This window comes from Lytechinus pictus, chromosome 10 (genome assembly GCF_037042905.1).
Source record: "Lytechinus pictus isolate F3 Inbred chromosome 10, Lp3.0, whole genome shotgun sequence".
Lineage (NCBI taxonomy): Eukaryota > Metazoa > Echinodermata > Echinoidea > Temnopleuroida > Toxopneustidae > Lytechinus > Lytechinus pictus.
This window is the reverse complement of record NC_087254.1, coordinates 36,645,192-36,671,231: the sequence shown is the minus strand read 5'-3', so window position 1 is coordinate 36,671,231 and position 26,040 is coordinate 36,645,192. Positions and strand designations below refer to the sequence as shown.

At 36.4% G+C, this 26,040-nt stretch overlaps 1 protein-coding gene and 1 long non-coding RNA gene across 4 annotated transcripts in view; one reads left to right on the top strand and one right to left on the bottom strand.

The window, feature by feature from the left end:
* Positions 1–26,040, bottom strand: part of LOC135155770 (uncharacterized) — a 41,534-nt gene that overhangs the window by 10,675 nt on the left and 4,819 nt on the right. The gene's annotated exons all lie outside the window — the stretch shown is intronic.
* LOC129270584 (uncharacterized) lies at positions 10,359–24,242 on the top strand. Of its 3 annotated transcripts, none has more exons than XM_064105993.1 (4): positions 10,359–10,593; positions 16,957–17,178; positions 18,345–19,199; positions 20,783–24,242. In XM_064105993.1, the coding sequence occupies exons 2-4, from the start codon at positions 16,980–16,982 to the stop codon at positions 20,884–20,886; spliced, it is 1,158 nt and encodes a 385-aa protein (XP_063962063.1). In that variant the 5' UTR covers positions 10,359–10,593; positions 16,957–16,979; the 3' UTR covers positions 20,887–24,242. The 3 variants fall into 3 exon arrangements, with proteins under 3 accessions (XP_063962063.1, XP_063962062.1, XP_063962061.1); XM_064105992.1 differs by lacking the exon at positions 10,359–10,593 and adding an exon at positions 16,242–16,700; XM_064105991.1 differs by lacking the exon at positions 10,359–10,593 and adding an exon at positions 16,728–16,777.

Genomic DNA, 26,040 nt, shown 5'->3' with positions numbered 1-26,040 from the left:
AAATTATGACTATTTTCTACCATTATTGTTGTGTCGAGCACATAATATTGTCACATTCAAGGAATCTTTACTTTCCTTCCGCTTCCCCTGGCCGACATTATTGTTGCCCATTGATTATGTTTCCATAGCCGTTTGCAATCCTGTGGTTAAACACAAGTACTCAATAATAATCCAGTCAAACTCTTTTATGCATTTTTTGCCAAGCATGCACTGCCTGATTAATCACCTATATATTGTACATTAGCTATACTTTTGTCTCGATACTTGTGTATGCATTGTATATTTTGTCTTCGTAAATGTAGTCTTTTTTATCCATGTTATGGAAATTGGTCATCAGGCAATAAAAGTCTGAAAGTCTGTTTTGATCGGGGAATATTTCGTGAAGGACTAGTCAGATGTTTTATGCGAGCATTACCATAGCAACCGTCGTGAATCTGTGCTTTTTAGCCAATCAAGGGCAGTTGTCTAATTGTCGGATCTGACAACTCGTCAGAAAACAAAATGTTGGTTTTGAGATTTTGCCCGATCAGAAATACTATTTTGACATGTTGACTCGGAATTGGAGAATACAGACTTGAGTGAAATGATGTTATTATAATATATATATCTGTATGATATTTTCATAACTGATACCATTCATATTTGTGTGGACTTCCTTCAATAAAATTTGAATTATTCCTATCAACTGTTTCTGTTCTCTTTACTATCACCGCTCAGAATAGCCAAGGTAGGCCCCCTCCCCTGTCTGCATGCCACCGCAGGTCCCTATGCTAATGAGCAAAAAGGCCAGATTCATCCAAATCATCTCGTGGCTGAATCCTCCTTGCAAAATCTCGTGATTCGTGAGATTTTTTTTCTCTAAGGATTTACCTGCTTTAACCTCAAGTCAAATGAAATATCATTGCACCATCAGATAGAGTAAATGTTACTCTTTCATATTGGTCATTTATTTTGTATACAATATTTTGATAAATAAGTGAATTTCTGGCCTAAAAATGTGCCTCAAAACTGAATTTTCTTCCTCTGTTTTCTTTTGCAAATTGTGCAAAACTTTTTATTTTGAGCCTCAATGATATATATATCACCATAAAGCTGAACTTCTGTACTTCTGTATAACCGGTGTGTTGGCTCAGTTGGTAGAGCGTCCGTCTCACAACCGGGAGGTTGGGGGTTCAAACCCTGGCCGCGTCAGACCAAAAGACGTTAAAAGATGGGAGTTGCTGCTACCCTGTTTGGCGTTCAACGATAAAAGGGATAGAGCCTCGTCGATCTGGCGCTGCACAGCGGCTGCCGGGCCCACGATCAATTGGGCAAAGCAAATTTTCGGAGTATTTCATTTCATGTCTATTTCGAACAATAAATCATGGATTTATCTTTATCTTATCTTATCTTTCTCACAATGCCACTCTTGATATGCGGCACCTTTTGATCGGGTCAAGATCACACTTTTTCCCACCAAGGTACAGACGAGATTTCTGAAATTTTGTAGTTGCATGAAATCCAGAGTTCTGATTGGCTGGATAAGGCTTACACAACAACAGGCGCGGGTAATTTGAGGAGATTTCCACATAGGAAGTGTGACCTTCCCATGAACCCAGGCACTGGAACCTTGGAATTTGCCAGTTTGTGGTCTCTTTGACCAATCAGAGTGCAGTATTCTTGTTTTCAAGCTGCTTCATGTACTTGGCCTATGAAAAGTGTGATCTTGACCCGATTAAACCAATTCTTATTTTGAAACCTATACCATTTTAAAGCATACATATTCAGCTTTTATTATGATCAAAAAATCATTTGGGCTCAAACAAAAATAAAGTGTGAAAATAGCAGCTTTTTAGGTGAAAATAATTATTTTGTAGCACATTTTAGATAAAAATTTTAACCTATATTACAAAATCTTTGAATAAATTTAAACAACTGACCTGAAAGAATAATTCTTCTTCTTTACAATGATACCAAAACCATGAAATTCGATGCACAATTAGAGCAGCAATGACCGGATGAAAGGAGGTGTTTTGGTCCGCATCAAGCTCATTAAATATACAAAGCATCTCAAGTCATGAATATCACTTGGATGAAAGAAGCCACTTTCTTGGGACCTGCCGTCTGACTGGATATGGGTTGGTTCGATGTAAAAATGGCAGAGGTAAAAATGGCAGCGGTAACTTATAACAGAGGTAAAACTGGCAGAGGTATAATGGCAGAGGTAAAAATCAGGTGCGGTACTTGGGGGAGCTTTTGGGACTGAAGCTCCAGCCCCCCCCCCCCCAAAAAAAAAAAAAAAATAAAAAATAAAAAAATCGCTATAATCTGTTTGATATTTTCGACCACAAAGAACACATAATTATATGAAGGCCCTATACGTTTATAATGTATTGAGTAATGCAGTATTCCATGTCAGCTAGGTGCCCTAAAATTAAAGCCTTTACTATTCAAATTAGAAAATTTTCTTGCTAGGTCGCTACACGCTCTCTCTCAATATAACATAATCTAAATGCAGAATACATTACTGCGGGTAATCAGAAAATCAATGATCCTCTGCAATCGGAAATAGACTGCCTTGTATCCTTTTTTTTTATTAATCTCCCTACTTAAACCACCACGAATATAACAATACTTATACCGTACAATTGTACAATGATTTCTTTGTTGAGAAAACGGCTCGGTTGCTACTTCTCTCTGACCGAGGCTCAGGTTTCTTTGAAACGTACATGTATATATAGTCTGAGATGTCGATCCATATTTAGAGGACAAGTCCACCCCAACAAAAAGTTGATTTGAATAAAATTAGGAAAATCCAACAAGCATAACGTTGAAAATTTCATCAAAATCGGATTTAAAATAAGAAAGTAATGCCATTTTAAAGTTTCGCTTAATTTCACAAACCAGTTATATGCACATCCTGGCTGGTATGCAAATAAGGAGACTATATGACGTCATCCACTCACTATTTCTTTTGTATTTATTATATGAAATATGAAATATTATAATTTTCTCCTCAATGTCAAGTGATACAACGATTAATTCTTCCGTGAACATGTGGAATTAGCATTGTTTAATACTACTGTATATGGTTCGGTCAAGTTGGTCCTTATTGTCAAATATATAAAAAATGAAATATTGTATAATTCAAATAATAAAAAAAACTAAAGATATAGGGAGTGATGGACATCATCGACAAACTCACCTAGTTGTACATATCACCGTTTTGTGAAAAATAAGCGAAACTTTCAAATGTCACAACTTTCTTATTTTACACCCGATTTTGATGAAATTTTCAGCACTATGCTAATTTGATTTTTCTCTATTTAATCAAGTCAGCATTTTCCTGAGGTGGACTTGACCTTTAAGATGTGGTGGGAAATATCCATAAGTTAAGGTGCGCTCTACTTCATTTTGCACGTGAAGAGCGCAAAAATGTTTGTATAATGTTTGAAATTCAGTTTTAATGTCAAGTGCTTCCGATGCTTTTCAAACATATTTTAACATTGCATAAATTATATTTTTGGGCAAATCTATATGTTCCCCTAATATATTCCTGTGGGCGATCACTCCCTCCAAAGGAACGACGCCTCTGCTTAGAATGATTTAACTCTACTTCTTTACAATTGTGACTGTGTTTCACATGGCAACGATTATACTTTTTGCAGCCTATTTCTGCATGCTGAGTATCCCATACAGACATTGAAAGATGTAGATTTATAAGGAAGTTTGTAAGAAAGTGCTCTAAATGATAAGTTTCACTTCGAAAATTTTCTCCGCATTCCCTCGCAATATTCTAAAGGAGGTGGGTACCATTAAAGTCCCCCAAAAATGTAGTCTAGAACCGCGCCTGGTAAAAATGGCATGCTACATCGACTGGAGTAAGCCTTTCTGTTGTGCAAAAAACAAAATCACATAGCTAAAACCGTATTGCGATCTTGTTTATGTGTTTTCAAAATTAATGAAATGACAAAGGAAAATTTTGTTTTCCTTCATGACAGAAACACACACAAAAAACTACTTATCCATGTGTATACCGTGATTATATTGCCTATTGCTCAATGTACCCCTATCCACATGATCCATGGATCCTACTCCATGCCCGATCTAAGGTGAGTTCTCATTCTAATTACACCCCCCCCCCCCCAACTCAGGACACCCTACCAATTAAGTCCCACCCCATTAGCCTCTTGTCGAGGCCCTGTCGGCTGCTTTCCGAGCGAACATGGCAAAGCGGCAAGAGAGAGAGCGAAGCTCGCGCCAGGCCTAATTCGCTTCGCGAATTAGAGAATCCCTCGCTTCGCTCGGGAAGCAGCCGCCAGGGACTCGACAAGAGGCTACATCCCATCCGCTCCAACATATGAGAGTACGGAGTGCAGGCGGGTGTGTTTGTTTACTACAGAGGATTCCCCTAGAATTTATGAATGGATGACGATGACGTCACAATCCGTGACTCAAAATGCAGTTCGCTCATAGGACGTATGCCCTTGATTTATCACGATCAGTACCGCGTGCCATCCGCAGTACCAAATTGAGACGTTCGCCCGTTCGGAGTTATAGATTTTGCCCTTCATCCTTGTTCATTCGTCTACTAATCATTCTGTAAGGTAAGAAACCATTTCTTCTATGTAAATCTGAAATTGAAGGAAATTATTTGTTTTGATTTCCGCTCTAAGATGAATTTTAAAGGTTTTCACTTTATTTGGGACGGAAATTTAAACTTTCTACGTGGTAATAATCTATGCATGTTTCTAGAATTACGTGAGACGTGTACGTATGTGTGTATTGGTGTCCGATGAATGTACAGTACGAGACTGAATGTGACTAATTTCCACTTAAATTTAGGTGTTTTTTTTTCGTTCCCGAGATGCTGGGACCCTGACATCAATTTTTCAGAGCATCATTCTGAAAATAATCAAGGTCATGACACTTCCAACAAGTGTCGGCCGGGCCTATACAAGAATTGAGAAGTCATTTATTATTCAGTCAGTTAATATTAGGTATATTTATTCTCAATTCGCTTTTGTTCTGTTAACCATGCAAGATATCCCACGTGGGACTGTATGGGGCTTTATCTCTAGCTCTTTGTAGTAATACGTCATCTCAAATTATTTAATGAATGGGTTTTGGATCTAAGTATGTATGTATTGTGTAGAACGTGTTTCCAAGCATGTTTGGACTTGTTTTGAACTGTACCTTTTTAGGGGGGTGCGAGTAAAAAAAATAACCCCTTTGTTGGGGACAGATATGGAAGAGAAGCTCGTCGTGGTAAACCAAAGTCACCTTGACATAAAAGCAAAATCACTCAAATTATGCTAGATGATAAAATCTCGCATTTTGTTTGAATCCTTATATTAAGCGCCCCTGCTTATCTGAGTGGTTTCATCAACCCAGTTGATGATTCGAATCGAAATGTTTTTAATTCTTCCCAGTCAAAGAATCGTCTCTCCAGAGTAGTGTATAACCAGGGAGTTGGAAGCAGACTTGCCATGATATACATTTTGCAAGACAGGGCGCTAGATATAAACCTTTCAGCAGCTCCATTTTACCTTCATACCTCCCTTTAAAACATTACTTTCCTTCCAGGGCGTGCCACAGATGTGATTAAACCAATTGGTTCATAAACTTTTGCTTTTCTTTTACCTTGTTATTTTAATAGCTATATAGCCTTATATCTTATCACCTCCTTCCATTGGGGCCTATAACTCACAAGCTCTGCTTTCAACTTAGGCCCCTCCATTTTTCACTGATTTAAATTCTTATTGCGTATAATTTCTGTCTCAATAACGATTTATTTCAACTCAAGATAATTATGTTATACTCATGTCAAGCATGTAAATGTCTGTATATGAATAATGGAAATAAAGTAAACTGAAAAAATATATGATATATATATGTATATATATATATATATATATTTGATATATATATATATATATATATTTGATATATATATATATATAAAACCTTCTTTTAAGATAAAAAAACAGAATTTTATACATTACAGTTAGTGCTAAATGCATATCCTTTCAAGAGGTACTAGTTAATAAAAAGTCACCTTTTCCACATGTATATATGGTATTCTATTATAGAACATTATACGTTTTAAATGCCTATTATTTGAAGCCCATGCACTTAAAGACCATGTCTGTATGTAACTACATAACTAACTAGTAATAACATGATGTCAAGCAAGGCACACTGGGAGAACAGTTTTCAGAAATGGAGTGTCTACCCGATAAGACTTCATTACTATTATTAACAGAGATATTAACTTAAATGAGGTCTATTTTGTCGAAGAGATACCAATAGTTGTTTTTATTATGAATGAGAAGAAAATTAGTATTTTAAATGAACAAACAAAACTCACCAACAATGATGACGAGAATGGCAGTTTCATCGGCTTGTAATCGCTTGTGGACACCCGTGATCCATGATAGAATAACACAATATTAGCGGATGGGATCATGATCTCTCCACCTTTGGAAAGTTTGAGAATGAAAGAAAGAGAATTAGTCTTCATGAGGCTTAAAGCATGCAAAATTTAATTTCTAATCCAATCTAATAACCATTTTATATAACGCCTTTTCATTATGGTGACAAAGCGCTGCACATCCATGTTTGGGCCACTAAAACAATAATCCAACACCTCAGAATAATCAGCTTAATCCATGCAATCCATTGTTCGCTTAGCAAAGTAGATGGGATTTAATGGCTTTCTTGAACTTGAATTTGTCATTTTAAGCACCACTTGCACTAATTGCAAAACCTGACGGAGTCTCTATTTATCTTGCTACAGAGAAGTTTATTGAAATGATAAAAAAAAAATTGAAATTGAAATATACTGTTTCCTCTCATTTGGTTCTCTGTTCTATTTTACAGCCGTTGTTTTGATGTTGCTAATCCTGATCTTGCACTCGACAACTATAATATCGGTACAATTGTGTATTAAACCACTGAGTATTCAGCAACACATAATTTGATTCTAAAGGGCTTGCACTTTGATAAAATCTTAGTAAATAAAACTGAAGTCGTGAATGATCTCTTTTCATAAAAGCATTACAACATGTACATGGTGATTTGAAAATGAGTTGGCATCAGAGTTTACACAAAAAAATGTTGACGTACATAATAGACTTGATCCAAGAGCCCATAATGGTCATTTTTTATCCTTCAGGATTTCCACCTGACTGTCACTCGTTATAGAATTATTTATTTTACTTCCCAAGAATGTTAATGGTGTTGTGTAAATACCCTGTTGATTTATTTTGATACCAATACACAAGTCATCGGAACTGAAGTGAATTTTATCACAGAGGTATTTAAACAGAGCATTCCAGCATGCAGTGTCCCAAAGTTCAACACTCATATTTTCTGAAGGCCTAGAATTTTGAACAAATATTTATTTTCAGGGTCACTGTGATTCCCCTTATAGGTTATTAATATCAATAATTTTAGTAATTGGAGATCCCCTGATGGTTTGTGTGAATACGGTATTGAATATTCTTTTGGTGTGATGGTTTATTTCTGGGAAAAAAGAGATTGAAGAAGAACTATTCATGTGCGTCGAGCTTTGAATGGGTGGTGAATCACCATTGTAATTGTTTTTGTAGTCTGTACTGGATATAACCAGGGAGTTGGAGTTGGGAGGATATAACTGTGATCTTATACTTCTATCCTATTCTACCTGAACATTAATTACACATGTACATAGGCATACCACACTTTATTGTTAAAATTCTTCTCTCGTATAATTTAAATTGATTAAAAGTTAACTTTTGACTTTTTGACCTTCACTGTCTCCCTTTTCCATGTTATGGAATGAAATTACATTACAGTGACATTTAACAACCATCATATGAAATTTGATATCAAAGTTTTTGCTATAGAAGAGAGAATGAACCATGAGAGTTATTTTGTATTTCTGAGAATATGAACGGATGTATGAGCGACTTATGAAATTAATACTGAAGTGAATGAATGACTAAAAACCAATGATTTTGCCCGGGTGATTTTGAGGAAAAAGGTATGTATACAAATTTTCCACAGGCGACAGTTACCAACCAGACAATAGTAATTTGAAGTGTTTTTCTCCCTGATTGGCGTATATTATATAAAGAGTGTACAATCTGATTTGTTTTAAGAGTGTAATGTTCAGAACTTTAAAAAGTTCTTAGATTTTCATGTTTTTTACATGTTAAGAACATCTTTCCACTTCCGTGGTTTTTTTTTTCTGTCAGAGGTTAAGACAGGTAGACAAATCGAATGTTGAACCCCATAAACTCCCGAAGATAAATGTTTTTTTTTTATTATATCACCAGTATTCAAGTCAATCTGTGTCATATATTTTGATGTAAATAATTCTTTGCAATTTACACATTGAGCCTGTACTGAATAGGTCATTACTCTAAATTATATTGTATATCGGCCTATATCGCTACTCCCGACAAATACTCGATTCCTCTGAACACATTGAGGTTGATACAAAAGTCAAAAGTAAAGAAGACGTTCTACTGTATAAATAGTTCAATAATGATGTTATCGAGATTCCCCTTCTACCTATAGAAAGCCAGAGCAGTGAGTGCGTAAAAAATTGTGGAGTAAAAAGAATAGAAGCTTTTGGCGCGAAAATAAATTGATGAAGCATGTAAGTACCTAAATGCGCATGCGCATATAGGAGTAATTCTTTTCCAGATTTACAAAGGTAGGATTACATGTACACCAAATGTTTGACATTTTAGATGGGCATGTGTATTGTCAGTGAAAGTGAGGTTTTAAAGTGAGAGCTCTTTATCCACTTTACATTTAGCGATTTTCTATTGTTCATTGGCATTTATGTTCTCCGCGGTCAAGTCGATGAGCGTTGAACTTTCCATCAATATATTACAGTAACACCAGGAGCTGGAACTATTGTGGGTATCGACAGAGAAACACCATCAAATAAACCCAAGACACGAGGGTGTAAATGTAGAATGGTATCGATTTGTTACATCTATCCGCAATAGTGAGATAAAAACAGTTAAAAATGCAATCAATTGAATTGCGTAACGGGATTCCCCTAAGTATATTGCCTGCAAACGGTGCGCTGGTATGGGTGTAAAATTTGAATAGCGTTTTGGGCGGGAAATGAATTGATGAAGGGATCTTTGCATACGCTATGGCGGGTGAACTGAAGAAATACCAAATACTGGTGAAACAGCCACGGATACCGGTTTATACTGGTTACACGAGTCCCGTATTAACAAACCGGTTAATTTCGTACGCGTTCCTCCTGGCTTTGCTTCAAAGGTGTACCAGGAGTTTTAAGGCAACCTATACACCTTACGATTGGTTTGCGGCCCGATTTTTTAATAAAGCGGTAGAATTTGATTTTAATATTGAGACATGGAATATTTTTATGGGTGATATTCTACACGTATACATAATGTTCAAATCTGTGACTATGTTAATATCCTTTTTGAGAATAAAAGTGAATTTGATATCTAGTCGTAATGACGACATAGCAATCGTACAATGGGCTACGATATGAAACTAATTTTGCCTTTACTGAAAATAAAGGCTTGCAATCATCAAAATTTTGTTATATACTAGCATTCTTACAGTTAATTTGAAACCGTAAATAAAAAGATGGACCTACTTTTCATTCACGTTTTCAGATAATGAGCAAAATGCGATTTGTTCTGAAATCGGATCGTGGATCAGTCGTAAGGTGTCTTTTGGTTACAGGTTCTACGTAGACAAGTGTTATTAAAGCACTTATATCAAACTTTTGGTAGAAATTAACATTTGAACGTTGAGATCACTAATGATGTGGACATTCTCCTCTTGGCAATACGACCAACATGTCTGATGTTAGACTTGTACAACGCCCTCATTACTTTTCAACATATTTTACTTGTCACTTCTATCAAGTCTATCCGTATAGATCAGGTGTTTTTTTTTTCTTCAATGGCACGAATGGGAGGACATGTAATGGAGCTAGTTTTTATAAAAAAAACATAATATCATTGACAAAGAATTTGTTGCATAATTAGAATGAATGAAATATAGAAAATTGCTATCGTCTTCAGAAAGGTAGATGATTTCAAAATATCATTGTGATAGATAAAAAAATAATGCAACAATCGAACCGTGAGAATGCATGACAATGAGAGAGAGAGAGACGGGGGGGGGGGGTCATTGATCATACCGAGAAAGAAAATAGTGGATTTAAAGAGTACATTAATAAAAAAAACGTATTATTTTAGTATATTGAGGGAACATAAGATATTATTATATTATTGCCCATAATTTATAAACAACTCTTATTTCAGAAGTTTCATTGCCCCTAGAACGGTAGAACGTTGTGTAAACAAATCCATCCGTTTAAACGTACTTCAGACACTTGATTTGAGAACACTGTCAAATCATTACAGATAAAGGATATAAAACCCTCCTATATTAATAGACGGATGATGTAATTGGGGTTCACTTATACTTGGCTATAGAGTGCACTTGTAGATGGGTGGGGACCGAGACTGCATGGAATGCTTCAGTTTTGGCGCGAAAATGAATTGCAGTAAAGGATATACCATGGACCTAAAAGGATAGGCTCAGTACGAGAGGAATAAGAAGGTAAGCTATCATTGCGGGGGAAGCAACAATTGAGGATACTCGGTGTTTATTTTGACATAATTATTTTACCTTGAGAAACGAACCAATAGGCATTTCTCTTGAGCTATAAACAGATGTAGGAAACCCTCTCACGTCTCTGATTATACATAATACTGAATATTTGAAAGGTTTCAATTATGGTGATGAGACACGCGTATTATTCAGTGAAACAAATCTTTTCAATGGAAATCTACTTCATGCCTATAATTCTATATACATGAGATTTCACAAATCACGTTCAGTGACGTTCTTCTTATCAATGCAGTCAAGTGAGTTTATATTGATATCAATGCAGAGTCTCGCCAGTATAGCCTCCTAGGTCCCAATTACACAAATTCTATAATTCAATCGTAAATCCATTCAACAATGCTGTTTAGTCAGCCCATATCCTTGGACTTTTGCACACATTAGTATTGATTAGCTAGTTTTAGACTAATCGTGTTACGGAGCCCTTAGCATTTGATTGGTTGGGTACGTACAGGGTGGGTCGAAAGTGGAACTTATTTATTTCCGATGTGTGTTATTACATGACTTCTTCTGTCCGGGGCGGCGTCGTGGCATTTTTATGGGGGGGGGGGGGGGGGTTCAGGACGACCTATTTTTACTCAATCAAAATGACAGGAGTAATTTTCTCAGTTTTTGCTGCTCTTTTGTGTTTATTCCCTTAAATCCCGTTTTCTTGCTCTTTCCCTTTTCACCATACTTGAGAAATTATAGGGGATAATCAATCGCCTCATTACCCAATGTATATCACCCCTGTTTCTACTAAAACGAACACGTTTTCATCATGACAAAGGTAGCATGGCTATAGCATAGCCTCAAAGGTCCAGTCACTTACAAGGGGGGGGGGGCACACTTGGGTAAAACGACATATTTATTTAAATTACATTTTTTTATCCCTCTCAAGGGGGGGGGGGCGTGGGCCGGATGTGACCCCCCCCCCCTGGATCCGCCAGTGATAATGTGATTCTTGTTTTATTGTCGTTAACACGTTGACGGATAAGCAAAAATGGAAGCTATGCTACTTGATAATGGCTCGTTGCCAGCTTACATTCATGTCCCTGTGAAAATGATGGTTGCATGGCCGTGGATAGGACAATTCCAACTGATGACGTCATTTCGCTACTACTCCATCGGGGAAACATTCATCTCCACCTAATAGGTCCATGACCTAACCAAGCACTGTGAAATATTGAAATATCCCCCTCGTCTATCAAGGACAATATATGACAATATATATGAGAGGCCAGATCGAGGGATGGAGTGGCCCTGGAAAGCGGAGGTACTGGGGTGCAGAATTACCCCCCCCCCTCCCAAGATATACCTGGAGGTGCTGCGCGAGTTTAATATTCACCATAGGCTTTGTAGTGAAATATTTTTGTTTTCTTTGCTTGTCAATTTTTTCCTGGACCAAAATTACCTGCATATCTTGTTGTCTTTTTTATTATTATGGCATTTGAACGTCAAAATTGACTTGACCTGAATTGTGCCGGGACCGACAGGTGCAATTAGATGCTTTGTTAGACGCGTTTCGGCATAAGCGGGACTCGAACCCCTCACGTTGAGATCTACGATCTTATCCGAAACATGCACTCTAACCGACTGAGCAACGCTGCCTCCCTAAACCAGCATAAATTATAATCAGCACCCCCTTGTTAAAACATCGTTCCCTTGCCTCAGTTAGATGTAGAGAGAGACAAGGGAAAAAATGTGTGTGTGTGGGGGGGGGGGGGATTGTGTCAATACAGCCGAGAAATGTTTCAAAGCAGCGAATGTTTATTACTCATTCTCCACTTTAAAATGGTAAGATATAATATCTACTACGCCCCATGACCCCATTTCTTCACTGCAGACAAGCCCTAAATATTATCTACCTAACTAATAGGAGCCGCGGATTTCCAAGAAAAGATTTCACAATAGGAGCCGTGGTGTAGTGGTTTTGACTCTCGCCTTGTAAACAGAGGGTCGTGTGTTCGAATCCCACCACTGTCTGGCGTCATTTGGCAATGCGTTAATCCACACTTCCTCTCTCGACCCAGGTACTAAATGGGTACCGGGTAGGATGCGAAAATCATTGTAGCTTGTCCAGTACTATGTGTGCCTCACCGGCGACTGACTGGAATACTCCCCAGGGAGTGGAGGATGTGCACACACACACACACACACACTGTGTGCGGGAATGAATGCGATGACTGGGGTAATAATATATCTCTAAAGCGCTTAGACACGTCGTTCCGATGCATTATGCGCTACATAAAGCGGATGATTATTATTATCATTTAATAGTGTTTGAATAAAGTGGCGTCTGGTGCCCTCCCCATGAAATAACCTGGAGAGGATAACGGAAATATTGAGAGTGAAGAGTAGGGGGTGATACATGTACTTCGGAAAGATTTTAAACAATGAACCATATTAAGTGTTCGCTATTTTCATTTTTAGTCAATGGATGCTTCAATGGATGATTCTATTGTCATGCCAACTGGTCACGAGAATTTGTTTATGTTTATTTTGAATATTGGATATTTGCCTCTGATTTATTTTGAGAATAATAAATCAAATAAAAAAGAACTACCTTATTATAATGACATTGAAATATAACACGAACATGTTCACGCTTACTTTAATTTGCATAATATATTTCAGTGATTTGTTTGAGCATCAATTGATTTTCTATATTTCTTGCAGGTCTACCATTATCATGATTATAATGTGTCAGTTTCATTTTCGATTTCAGACGTAGACGCTATAAGAATATCCTATAATTTTTAGAGTATAAGGAAGGGAAGGTCCACCTGATCCACCAAAACTACTATTTTTATGAGGATCCTTAAGTTAATTTTGAAGAGGTATTATTCCACATAATAGTAGCTCTGGAGCTAAAATAAATCAGCTAAAATAAATCAAATTTAATTTGATTTTTAGAATTTATAATGAAATTTATTTTCCTCATAATGTTTGTGTGTATATAATGGTATCATGCTATAATTATTATCTGTATACTGTCTTTTCATTTGAAATGTAATGTGGTAGACAATTATTGTATTTGTAAGCATGCTAAAATTTCAGCAATTTGGCTGCCATGTATGCAATTGAACTTGTCAAATAAATACCATTATTGAATTTGAATTGAATTGAATGAATCTGAAGTTTAAAAGATTTTTGAGATTTTGGAGTCATGAAAAGCAAACCTTTTACCTTGAGTTTTTTTTTTTGATTCGGTCATATGAAAAAAAAATTCCCAATCCATCAGCCTTGTTGGTGCCTGCAGAAAGCGTAAGATACTGCTTCCCAAATATTGATATTACCTAAATGTTGATTTGTTTTGCATGAATCAATTAAAATAGAAAAAAGAGTTTCCTGACCTCCTTTACCATCTTGGCAGGTACATGCACCGTTCTCAATGAGGCAGATACTTTAGCTTGTTGGAAGGTATTGCAAAATATATTTCAAGATGGTTTTATATGAAGGCTTTTTCAAAAACTGATTTGAAAATATTAAATCCTATAAAAATATATACGTCTTTCTTTTTACAAAGTAGAATGGAGAAGAATTGAATAATGAAGTGGAACATGTAAGGTAGATAAATCATTGGTAATTATTAGATTCTTAATATTTCATATAAATAACAATACAAAATGCACAGTGTATTCTTAAGAATCCAAAGTGTTACAACTATTCGCCTGTTTTTGTCCTGGCTGATGAAACACCATTTATTAGCTGATGTAATAGTTAAATTAATTTTGCAATAACAATTCCCGCCAAAACTATCCCTCCTTAAAGACAAGTCCACCCCAACAAAAAGTTGATTTGAATGAAAAGAGAAAAATCCAACAAGCATAACACTGAAAATTTCATCAAAATCGGATGAAAAATAAGAAAGTTATGACATTTTAAAGTTTCGCTTAATTTCACAGAACAGTTATATGCACATCCTGGTCTGTATGCAAATGAAGAGACTGATGATGTCATCCACTCACTATTTCTTTTGTATTTTATTATAGGAAATATGAAATATTCTAATTTTCTCCTCATTGTCAAGTGATACAACGATTAATTCCTCCCTGAACATGTGGAATTAGCATTGTTTAATACTATATGGTTCAGTCAAGTTGGTCCTTATTGTCAAATCTATAAAAAATGAAATATTGTATAATTCAAACAATAAAAAACAAAAGAAATAGTGAGTGAGGGACATCATCAACTTTCTCATTTGAGTTGTGCATATCACTGTTTTGTGAAAAATAAGCGAAACTTTAAAATGTCATAACTTTCTTATTTTACATCCAATTTTGATGAAATTTTCAGCACTATGCTAGTTTGATTTTTCTCTATTTATTCAAGTCAGCATTTTCCTGGGGTGGACTTGACCTTTAAAGCCTCAACTCTACTTATATCTTTATTCCACATGACCGAAAACGCGTTGAACAAAAGGAAGAATAGACCAAATCATTGCCGAGCTGCTTTTTGTACGACCCGGTCGATACCTGTCCCAAACAACAGCCTTGTTCTAGTCTGCAGGTACAGACCCTTGGTTTTCGCTATTCGCATAGTGCACAATGCAGAGTCTGAAGCAGTGAGACTAGATTCACTAGTGGCTGGCTACAGAGAATTTGGATTTTAGTCTTGACTCTAGCCATGGTATTTTTGTTTGATCATTTATTTTCCATAATCATAAAAAAAACAGTTCATTACAATACAAATTAAATACATGCAATAATATACATTCATAAGATAAAAGTAAAATACATATAACAGTTTACAGAATGCCTTTCAATGAAAACAAGAAAGGGTAAATACATGTTAAATTATTTGAAAATGAAAAAAAGGGAAACTAAAATAAGGCCATGTGGCCCTGTAAAATAAGTTCCCTAAGTATCAATAGTCTAGTTCTAGACAATTTTAATCGAATCTATTTTCACCGATATATACGTACTATCCCTTGCGTACCCCCAGCCTAGTGTGCGCGCAAAAAAATAGATTCGATTAAAATCGTCTAGAACTAGACTATGGTATCAATGGTTAAAGCATAGAACTATCCATGGAGCCATAAGCTCTATGGTTAAGTGTCAAATACGAACCTCTACTTGCAGACCAGCCTTAACCCGGCATTAAGTTTTTATGATGTTCTTTTTACACGATAGCAATTTATTATTAGCACTGGTCCCCGGTAACTATGACATGTCATATTCATAGAATCTGAAATGAATCGAAAGAATATATAGAGAGATTCCAAGGAATAAGATTACATGCTTCTTTAGGTCGGAATCACTATGCTTACCTATATGCAGCCTCTCTTGGCGATGCAACCTCACAGTGTCAGCCATTTTGTCGTAAAATAACTGATCCTTTAAGCAGTTGGTCCAGTGATCTTAAAATGAGGGAATAAGAAGAGAATCATATCAATACTAGAATTAACGATTACATAGCCGACAAACATTGGTTTTAAGAAGAGAATCATATCAGTACTAGAATTAACGATTACATAGCCGACAAACATTGGTTTCTACATATTGCGATTCGGTTATTTACGTATCCTTTGATTGTACCTTTTTCTGCACTTGATAAGAGCTTTTGAAATGCGCTCGCTCCGGGTTTCATGATTTTTTTATGCAAATAAAAGCTATGATACGTAAACTCACTTAAAACGAAATGTATTTAAGAGCCAGGAATATCGGAAAGAAGTATTGCCATTTGTCATTAAAGGGCAGTTTAGCAAGTATCGTCCTTATGATTTGACGATATCATGTAAAACATATCTTAGGCCTATTTGCAGTCCATTCTATGTTTGAGAACTAAAGCAGTAACAAACACATTGGGTTTTTACCAAACCCTGAGAGGGATGCTATGAAGCATAGTCCGCTTATAACATGGTTAAGGTTTTGATTGGTCGAAACTATAACAATAGAATATTGAAACATGTGCCCCCAAAAGACTTCGCCTTCATATATTCTACCATTTTGCAGAATAAATGGTGGTATACATGTATATTGTGTTCTGTTTCGGTAAATCTTCTTGTACCAGACTTTAACATGTGATTGGTAATTGGTTGAAACTCTACAGTGAATGATGTGAGTCTGCTATTTACTTGTATATATATCTGGATCTGTTTTACGGATGGGTGATTCAAACATAGGCACTTTGACAAGTACATGAAATCGGAATTGTTAATTCGTGGCTATTACGTTAAATCAGTGAATGATTTTAATATCCTAAAATCAATGATCAATCTCATGACACAAGAAACTTCTTTTGAATAGAAAATGTCATAATGATGCTGCTTGAAAACTGTTTTACAATTATTATTGTATTGTTTTTGGCTTGCAGGTAGAAAGCAATTCTTCAACAAAATGGCCATTGTGAAGATGGTGAACAAATACCTGTTGCTCGCAAGTTTCGCAAGTATCTTGCAAAAAGGCTTTTCGGCAGTGGAGGACTGTCCCCCGTGTGATCCTGGCAAGTACTGCAGCAAGTTCTTTGGTGTCTGCTTAGTTTGTAGTGAATACTGCCCCGGAGGATCCAACTGCCCCGCCGAATGTTCGGCTGCAGGTGAGTTTCAGTTCTTCGAATTTGTTTTTTATTTGGTATTCTGATGGAACATCATTGGACAAGTCAAGCGATAAAATCATTTTGGGGGTTTGATTTGGGCAAACGTTCCACACTAATTATTGTAATAAATCATTTTCATTGTTATTCTTTATTAGTGGTTATGACGATGATAATAATACTAACGGCGCTACAGGGGAGGGGGGGGGCAGGGGATGATCGCCTCCCTCTGATTTATCAAGTGAAAAAAAACCCCAAAAGAACAGAAAGAGGAAACAAAAAGAAAATAGGAAGAGAAGGAAAGATGGTATAAGTAGAGCATACAAATGTAGTTATTGGTCTTGTAAATATATATTATATTACGCCTGTACTTTCATTGAGTATAAAGGACACCTCCCCCCCCCCCCCCCCCCCCCACTCACTGAATAGTAACTGTGGTAACAGCATCGATGATAATTACATAGATGGTAGTAATAATAGCAGGCGCTAAAGCTCAGTCGGTATAGAGCGGGGGTTTCAGATTCCGGTGACCAGGGGGGCGTTTCATGAAAAGACTTGTCAGACGTTTTATCCGACAAGTCCCATTATATCCGACAGTTACCACAGTAACAGTACCTCTCAGCCAATCAACATCAGAGAAAGATGTCAGATCTGACAACTTGTCGGATGAAAATGTTGATGAAACACTCCACAGGGTTCGATTCCCACTTGGTGCGCTAGTGCCCTTTGGTAACGCATCAATCCTCACTACTAGGTCCTTCGAAAAGGACCTTAAGCCGCCGGTCCTCTGGTTTGTGCTTACAAGCATTCTTGCTTTCTTAGCAATCAGGTTAAAAATCCCCACCAATCACCAATAATGAACATGACAATTGATAATGATAATTGTAAATTAGTTGTGACGATGACAAAAATGATAGTCATGAAAAATCTCACCACTCTGGAAATGTGGGGTTTTTTCAAAACGCTTTGAATGGTACAATAATGTATGTGTGTCTCTCATGTGTTATATGATAGGCTTATGCAGTTTTGATATTCATGTAAGTATTTGTGTATGTGATTGTGAAATTCGAATATACCACGTTCCTTATTTGCATGTGAGAATAATGGATACATAGTCAAATCCAATGTATGAATTCCAATTAATTACAGCCATTCCCTTTTATTGTCAGATATTTCAACACCATTGGTAACGACAACCATCTCCACCACAACAACGACAACGGTTTACACCACGTATCAGCCACCCATCTCAAATTCCTCAGACATCACTTTTTCACTATCGAGCAACACAAAAGGACCGTCCGGAGTGGCCAACACGAATGGTGACGAATATTTGATATTGTCTGCAGAACTCGTCTTCGGGCTCTTGATTAGCTTGTGTTTTACATTACTGTTGACCTGCTTATGTCGTAAGTATTATAAGACACTGAAGATACCCGAGATATGCTGCTTCTTTAGGAGGGGCGATAGTAACAACAGAGACATCGAGCTACGTGTCATACAACGTCGTACGTCTGGGACATATTCGGCTGTACAGGTTGAAGATGTTGATGGCATTCCTGACCCAGATCAACCTGGCCCCTCCAGGCAAAGAGCACTTCGACCCCAACGTCCCTCTAGAGAAGCCACTGCTTCCCCTGCCTATTCTACACCAGGCTGCCAGGAGTATCCAGAAGATGACATTCCAGACCCAGAACAACCAGGACCCCCCAGACAAAGACCCTCTAGAGAAGCCCCGGCTGCCCATGCCCAATTCACAACAGGTTGCCAGGAGACTCCAGAAGATGGCATTCTAGACCCAGAAGAACCTGGCCCCTCCAGGCAAACAGCACGTCGATCTCAACGGCCCTCTAGAGAAACTACAGCTGCCCCTGCCCAATCTACATCAGGTTCCATATATCAATCAGCAAGTGTGTCACAAAGTGCCCCTATTCTGGAATTTGAAAGGAATCAACAAGCTCGTCCAACAACTTATCGATCGCCTCCCCCGGAGAAAACCCCAGAAACTCTGCGAAAAATAACAGGTAAGCAGAGAATTTTTGGATCTTACGTATACATCTCTTATCCAACTGATAATGGCATTGGACTTTGAGAACATAATATAAAAATTCCGATTATTATTGGTTAGAATACCAGGATATTGGCCCGTATTCTGAAGTCAGGTTTAACCCTAAATAGACTGGGCTATTTCGACGCCTAAGAAGACGGGGGGGGCGGATTCAGCCCCCCCCCCCTATGATCCCGGCCGTCGACCGCGCGATCGCGACGAAAATTGGCACGCGCATTACCCATGGCATTATCTACAAAACCATAATATCAAATTCTGCAAAAAATCTCATTGCTCATTAATTATGCTAATTTATGCGTAAAATCATAAGTTTGCTCTAATTAATAAAATAATGCCCCTAAAATGCTAATTTTTGTTTCACATACTCTAGATAGGCATCTGATCAAATTCATATTTAAAAAATGTCAACATCACATTTATTTTCTTATGTATTTCATTGTTTTCTAAATTTCTTATGTATTTCTCTGTTTTTCGACTTTTTGTTTTTAATTGTTTTTTCAATGGAAATTGTCAGGGACTTTATTTTGACCATTAAAAAGATAAAATTAATTGATTTTAAGCAGTAAAAGGAAAAATAAAGATACATTTATGAATTTTGGCTAAAAACAATATTTGCATTGGATTTGTACACAAATTCACGTTTTTGAGTAATTTTGGGTCTGCATGCACTTACAAAATGTTGCGTAATTTCGGAACCGCGTACCCGGGGGTCACAATCTTGGTCTCAAAAGTTGCGCGAGACTTAAAAATAAAAAGTCAGCGAGCGACGCGGTCAAAAAATTTCAAGCGGCGGATTTATCGCGAAAAATGTCGAGGGGGGGGGGGGGGGCTGAATCAGCCCGCCCCCCCCCCCCAGTCTTTTTAGGGTTAACTTAGACCACAGTCTAACTCTGCTAGAATTATGGGGAGCAAAAAAAATCTGTTTATATTGTATATCTCTTAATGTTTACTATTTTGTTTCCTGTTGCTTTCATATTGAAGAAAAATACCTCAAAGCACTTCAGTTATCACTCCCAGACAAGTATGAACAATTTGTATGTCAAATGAGTCAATAAATTGGATGTGCACTGTTCGGGATTTGTGCCCCAATTGGCTCTCCATAGTTAAACCACAGCCAGGATTTAATTTAAACCTTCAGTTCAGAATACAGACCATTGTGTTTATTTCTAACTGATGTATCCTAAGCTCACCAAGGAGACGAATGATGAAAATGATAAATCTTCAATAGCTAGGTATATAACATACGAATGAAAATTGATTTGATTTGACCCCTTTAAAAGACATTTATTCGAAATCTCAATCTTTCATCATTGGGAGTTAGTATTACTAACTGACTGCTTTAGGATCATCTGTTTTTATATAACAATCATGCAGCCTCTATCCATTCAAAGCAGGACGAACTTTTACAATAGTGTTACCTATCCACGATTCCAATCAAATATCAGCTAAAGAGTATTCATCTTTGAAAATGTCGATCGAGATTTCATGTTGGTTATTTTTCATCGTGTTTGTTTTCATTGTGTTTCATTTTTTTTTCAGATGGGACCTATGGGAAGGTGTCTATCGGGGCGTCGATTTTCGATCCACCCAGCGACATGGTAGAGGACATTCAACGGAAAAGGCAGTCTGGACATGGGGACTGACTATTTTAAGAGTCAAAGCAACGCATAAATGGCGCCTGGTGAGAAAGCGTTCTTGCTGATTATTAGTGGTAATATCAACATAATGCCAACGAAGATAATGGCCGCCTTGAAGTACGCGCATGGTGGGATTCTGGACATTGCATCGGAAAGGGAAACTCGAGAAATAAATCCAAACAGTGATGGCTTGCGACTATGCCGGTGGTGAATGCAAAGCGAGTCTTTCAAAGCATTGGTTAAGCTACCAACACCAACCCTTTCTACAAAATCCCATGTAAATTTGTCCTGTGTAAAGTTGTAATTTTTTGGACGTGATCAAAAGTGCCTTTTGTGTAATGTTGTATTTTTGTTGTAAATAATTATCATTACTATGCCTTTTGCATTTATGATTAATTACAGTTTGTTTTATTTCATGATTTTTTATTCAAACAGTTCAGAACAGAAAGAATGAAGGTAATTAAACTGTAGATTACAAATACATTTGCAAAAGATTACAAGAGACGCCCAGAAACCTTTATTGTTTTCACATCAATATTCTTGGCACCTCTACCGAAAACAAACCTGAGGAATTGCTTCACACATCCTCCCGCGAGATAATGCATGATCTTTTGAACGAAACTCATGTTGATCATGAAGTGCCAAATTAAAACCTTAAGTCTTTAATTTCTTGAGGTAAACAGAATGTAATGAATAATCTTATCTAAGGTAGTGACCATAAGCCGTTGGTCCTCTGGTTGCTTGCTTACAAGCAATCATCATGCTTTCTTGATTGTGTGTTAAATATTTTGCAGCTTAATTCAATGTTGCTTAATCCCATAATGACTGAGAAACAATCTTGCATATTTCAATTATTCAAAATGTCAGGGTAGGTTTGATCCCAGGCCGGGTCATACCAAAGACTTTAAAGATGAGATCTTCTGCCTTGTCTGGAGCTCGACGTATTACATTGGAAAAGGATAATAATAACATGTATGATGTTATACAGGGCCCATTGGAAGAACACTTCATTAGAGCTGAAGTGGCTACCCTGAGTCAATAAGAATTATGAGTATTATAGTTATTGATATTATTATTATACACTGTATGTATAAACTATAGTCTTATAACAACAGCACCAGTCAGTGTTCTGAGAGAACAATACGGTCAGGTGTTAAAATACACTATGGAGTTTTAACATAATAACAAATAATGATTAGTGTTAAAATAACAAACATAATGTGTTATATTACGGGGTGTTGAACGAACACCTTTTATGCAATGGTGTAAAATGGTTGGTGTGATTCTCTGGTGGTGTAGTTTTAAGACCATTGTTTTGCAGTTAATAGTTCAGTATTGCTGTTAGTCCCCAAATGTGACATCTTCATAGCCTAAGATCAATGCTGAGGGATTGGATGTTTAGGACTTTCTTTTCATTTAATAAACACACCTCTATGATAATTTAGATACCTCTAGTTTGCAGCAGGTATTTTTTGAAATATATATGAAAAAATATATGAAGGATTTATTCACTGAAAATGAAAGGAAATTACCTGTAATGTGTATTCTTTTTTTGTCATTGGGTAAGCACTAGAAATTAATTAAACTGTTTGTATATGATTATTCTCACATTAATTATCAGAATATGTATTATGTTATCTTTTTGTTATAATTTATGTTTAATCATGTAATGTTTAGAATGTTTCCTTTTCTGGATCCTGTATGAATAAACTGTAATTCTCTTTGGTAGGTAAACAAGAGTACGATAAATGTCTTTGTCCCAATTGCCTGATTGCTGATACAACTTTGTAGACAATGATTGGCAAGGCCCATGTAACCTATTTTTAACACTCCCTTTTAAAGCCCCTTCATAAAAAAGAGAGCAATACATGTGGTTGTAAGCATGTTAGATTTGTTTATAGAAAAAAATCAGCTTGAACTGAAGTACTGATTAATCATAAACTAATAGAAGCGTGACTAAATATGATGAGTGTATCGAAATTGCTCGGGGAAAGGGGTAAACGCTTGCCGGGTCCATCACACACATGCCTCACAAACCGTCATCCCCAAGACATACTTCTTGCCATACACACACACACACACACACACACACCCTCACCCCATCCTCTCCCACACACGCGCGAACCCACCCACAAACCCTCATACACGCACCTAGAAAAACAAAACAATTTATGGACGTATTCAGAAGCATCAAATGCCTACGTAAACTCTCGTCTGAATGCGGTGTTGGTCACGTGTATCATCTTGTTTGGATTCTATTTCATACACCCAAATGATGTTTAGCGCTGTATCTAGTAATTTACAAGTGATAATGAGAAGGAAAATGCAGGCTGCGAAATTTTTTAAAGGCCTCAATGCCTCCAATTGCAATGATAGAACATTCATAACAGAAGTCAAAAATTAAAATGAAAGAGAAGCGGTATTGGTGATGGTATCGGTGAAAGGCCTACATTTTGACTTTTATATTTTTTTTTATACAAGAGTACATTTTTCGTTATTCTTCAGACCGGGTAGAAATACGTGTAGCAACTTACGCCCTTACGTACCATGCAAATATGTCTTACATAGACGTTACAAACATAATAGACATAAAAATTATAATATCCATAATGATGGTGATGATAATGATAATGAAAGTAACGTCAACCTAAACAGCAATTGTAGTAATAAGAAACTAAATAATATCGACAATGATGACAGACTCACAGTTCAATCATCATCAATAAACCTACACAACTATACAGACCCCGTTTCTCCTCTGCTGCTACCGATGTGTAATTTCAAGAGGAAGAAGAATTGGCACGCATCCAAACTAATAAATTGACACGCAGTTCGTAATCAATGAATGAATGACTGGTAACAGAGCACACAAAAAGCCCAGCGCACACTATGCATTTGATGCAACGCGATTTTTTAAATAAATAATTGAAGATTCCAAGAAGTAAAATCATTTTATTTGAATTTTGGCATAATAAAATCATAATTTTGCTTTTTGGCAAGTAAAATCAAAATCGGCTTCAAGTCGCAGCTGATGATGTCGTCATTACGATTTGGAAGTGAATTTGCTTTTAGGCCTATTCCTACAGGGAGGCCCGAACTAGAATTAATTTCCATTTCATTTGCCACTATTCTAAACTCTGATCGCTAAGATTTCATTGGCTGGAATGTTCATCTCAAATGTTATTACAATTTCTTTAAAATTCGGATCGCAACGAATCGCATAGTGTGCGCTGTGCTTAAGTTTTGACAAAAGATTTTGTTTTCGTTTCAATGATTACTTTACGGAAGCATCGAAAAGAAATGTCAAGCATAACATATTTTTATTAATAGTCCATGATTAAACCTAGTGCGAAGAAAATAAACACCCGAGACCCAAGACTTTATTATAACGCGTTTTACTGTAGTAGGCCCTCGATGTTTAACAGTTTAACAATCGCTTAATAAAAATATTTATTGAATAATAAATATTTCGAAATCAAACTTTAAGATAGTAAACACTTGATTAAAGTTCATTTCGTAACGATCGTTTTTTTAATGCACAACACAACTATCAACAATAGTATGTGTATGCTGCGATAAAGGGAGGAGTGGATGACGTAAAGGGATAGTCCAGGCTGGAGACATATACTTATATCTTAATAAATAGAGTAAAATTCACAAAGCAAAATGCTGAAAATTTGATCAATGTCGGATAACAAAAAACGAAGTTATTGAATTTTAAATATTTGCATTATGCCGGTAAAACGGTTCTCGATAATCCCTGTGTCTTCATGAATATTCATTAGGTGGGCTGATGTCATATCCCCACTTGTTCTTTGTACTTTATCATATGAAATTAGGTTTATTCAAAAAATTTCTACCAAGAACTAAAACAATTGGATTGGCAACTGATTAAGTGCATTAGTTATTTATTGCTGAAACTTATTTTATCATAATGGAGACACATCATTTACACATGTATGAAAAAATGAAACAATTACGATTTCATGTAATAACATAAGAAAAAGAAAAGTGGGAATATGACATCATCAGCCCACCTAATGAATATTCATGGCGGTGTTCATATAGCTGTTTTCAGAAAATATTGATAAACTTTGAATTTCAATAACTTCGTTATTTGTTATCCGATTTTAATGAAATTTTCAGCATTTTGCTTCGGGAAAATTTTATTCTATTTATTTAGATATAAATATTCTTAGCCCGAACCATCCCTTTTATCATCAGGGCAGTTCAAATATTGGTCCATGAAAATTATAAATGAGTTTCCTCGGATGGTTCACGATATTAACAAAAAATTAACACAATACTCAGTTGTGAAACTGAGATTCCCCTTATACCTGCCAGTGATGTGAAGTAATAGGTGATGACTTGCAAATATAATGCTAGTTTTGGCACAAAACAAAATTGATGAAGAGGTACTGTTACGCATCGATCGTGCTCTGAATGGAATGCGAACTCAGTAATAAATCTTGTAGCCTTTTTATTTGGCACATTTTAGCATTTTAATAACAATTACAAATGATATAAATGATTTGCGGTTTTATAATGCAGAATTTTTCCAGTCTAAGCATTTCACCGGCATTCACTCATGGCTTAAAGCAATCGAAATTGTGATATTAATCATTTGATAGTGAGAAACTAACGTTTCTGTAATAAAAAATGTGTATAGGGGGGTGCCCCCCCCCCCCACCAAAAAAAAAAGAAACTGTGCGATATCCCCTGTATTTTATCCAGTGGGCTGTGCATTGTGATGTGTCATATTCTAAAATTAATAATCTACATAAATAATTTGATATTTAGAAAGAAATCTTTAGGATTTAAAGGACAAGTCCACCCCATCAGAAAGTTGATTTGAATAAAAAGAGAAAAATCCAACAAGCAAAACACTGAAAACTTCATCAAAATCGGATGTAAAATAAGAAAGTTATGACATTTTAAAGTTTTGCTTAATTTCACAAAACAGTTGTACGCACATTCTGGTCGGTATGCAAATGAGGAGACTGATGACGTCATCCACTCACTATTTCTTTTGTATTCTATTACATGAAATATGAAATATTCTAATTTTCTCCTCATTGTCAAGTGAAACAACGATTGATTCCTCCATGAACATGTGGAACTAGCATTGCTTAAAACTCATCATCATCACGGGTACACGAC

Bases quoted from the DNA above. Each gene is read 5' to 3' on its own strand.
- LOC129270584 (XM_064105991.1), top strand. From the start codon at position 16,747: ATGGGTGATTCAAACATAGGCACTTTGACAA. The intron at 16,778-16,956 runs GTACATGAAATC...TTTGGCTTGCAG, and splicing joins AAACATAGGCACTTTGACAA to GTAGAAAGCAATTCTTCAAC. The intron at 17,179-18,344 runs GTGAGTTTCAGT...TTTTATTGTCAG, and splicing joins CGCCGAATGTTCGGCTGCAG to ATATTTCAACACCATTGGTA.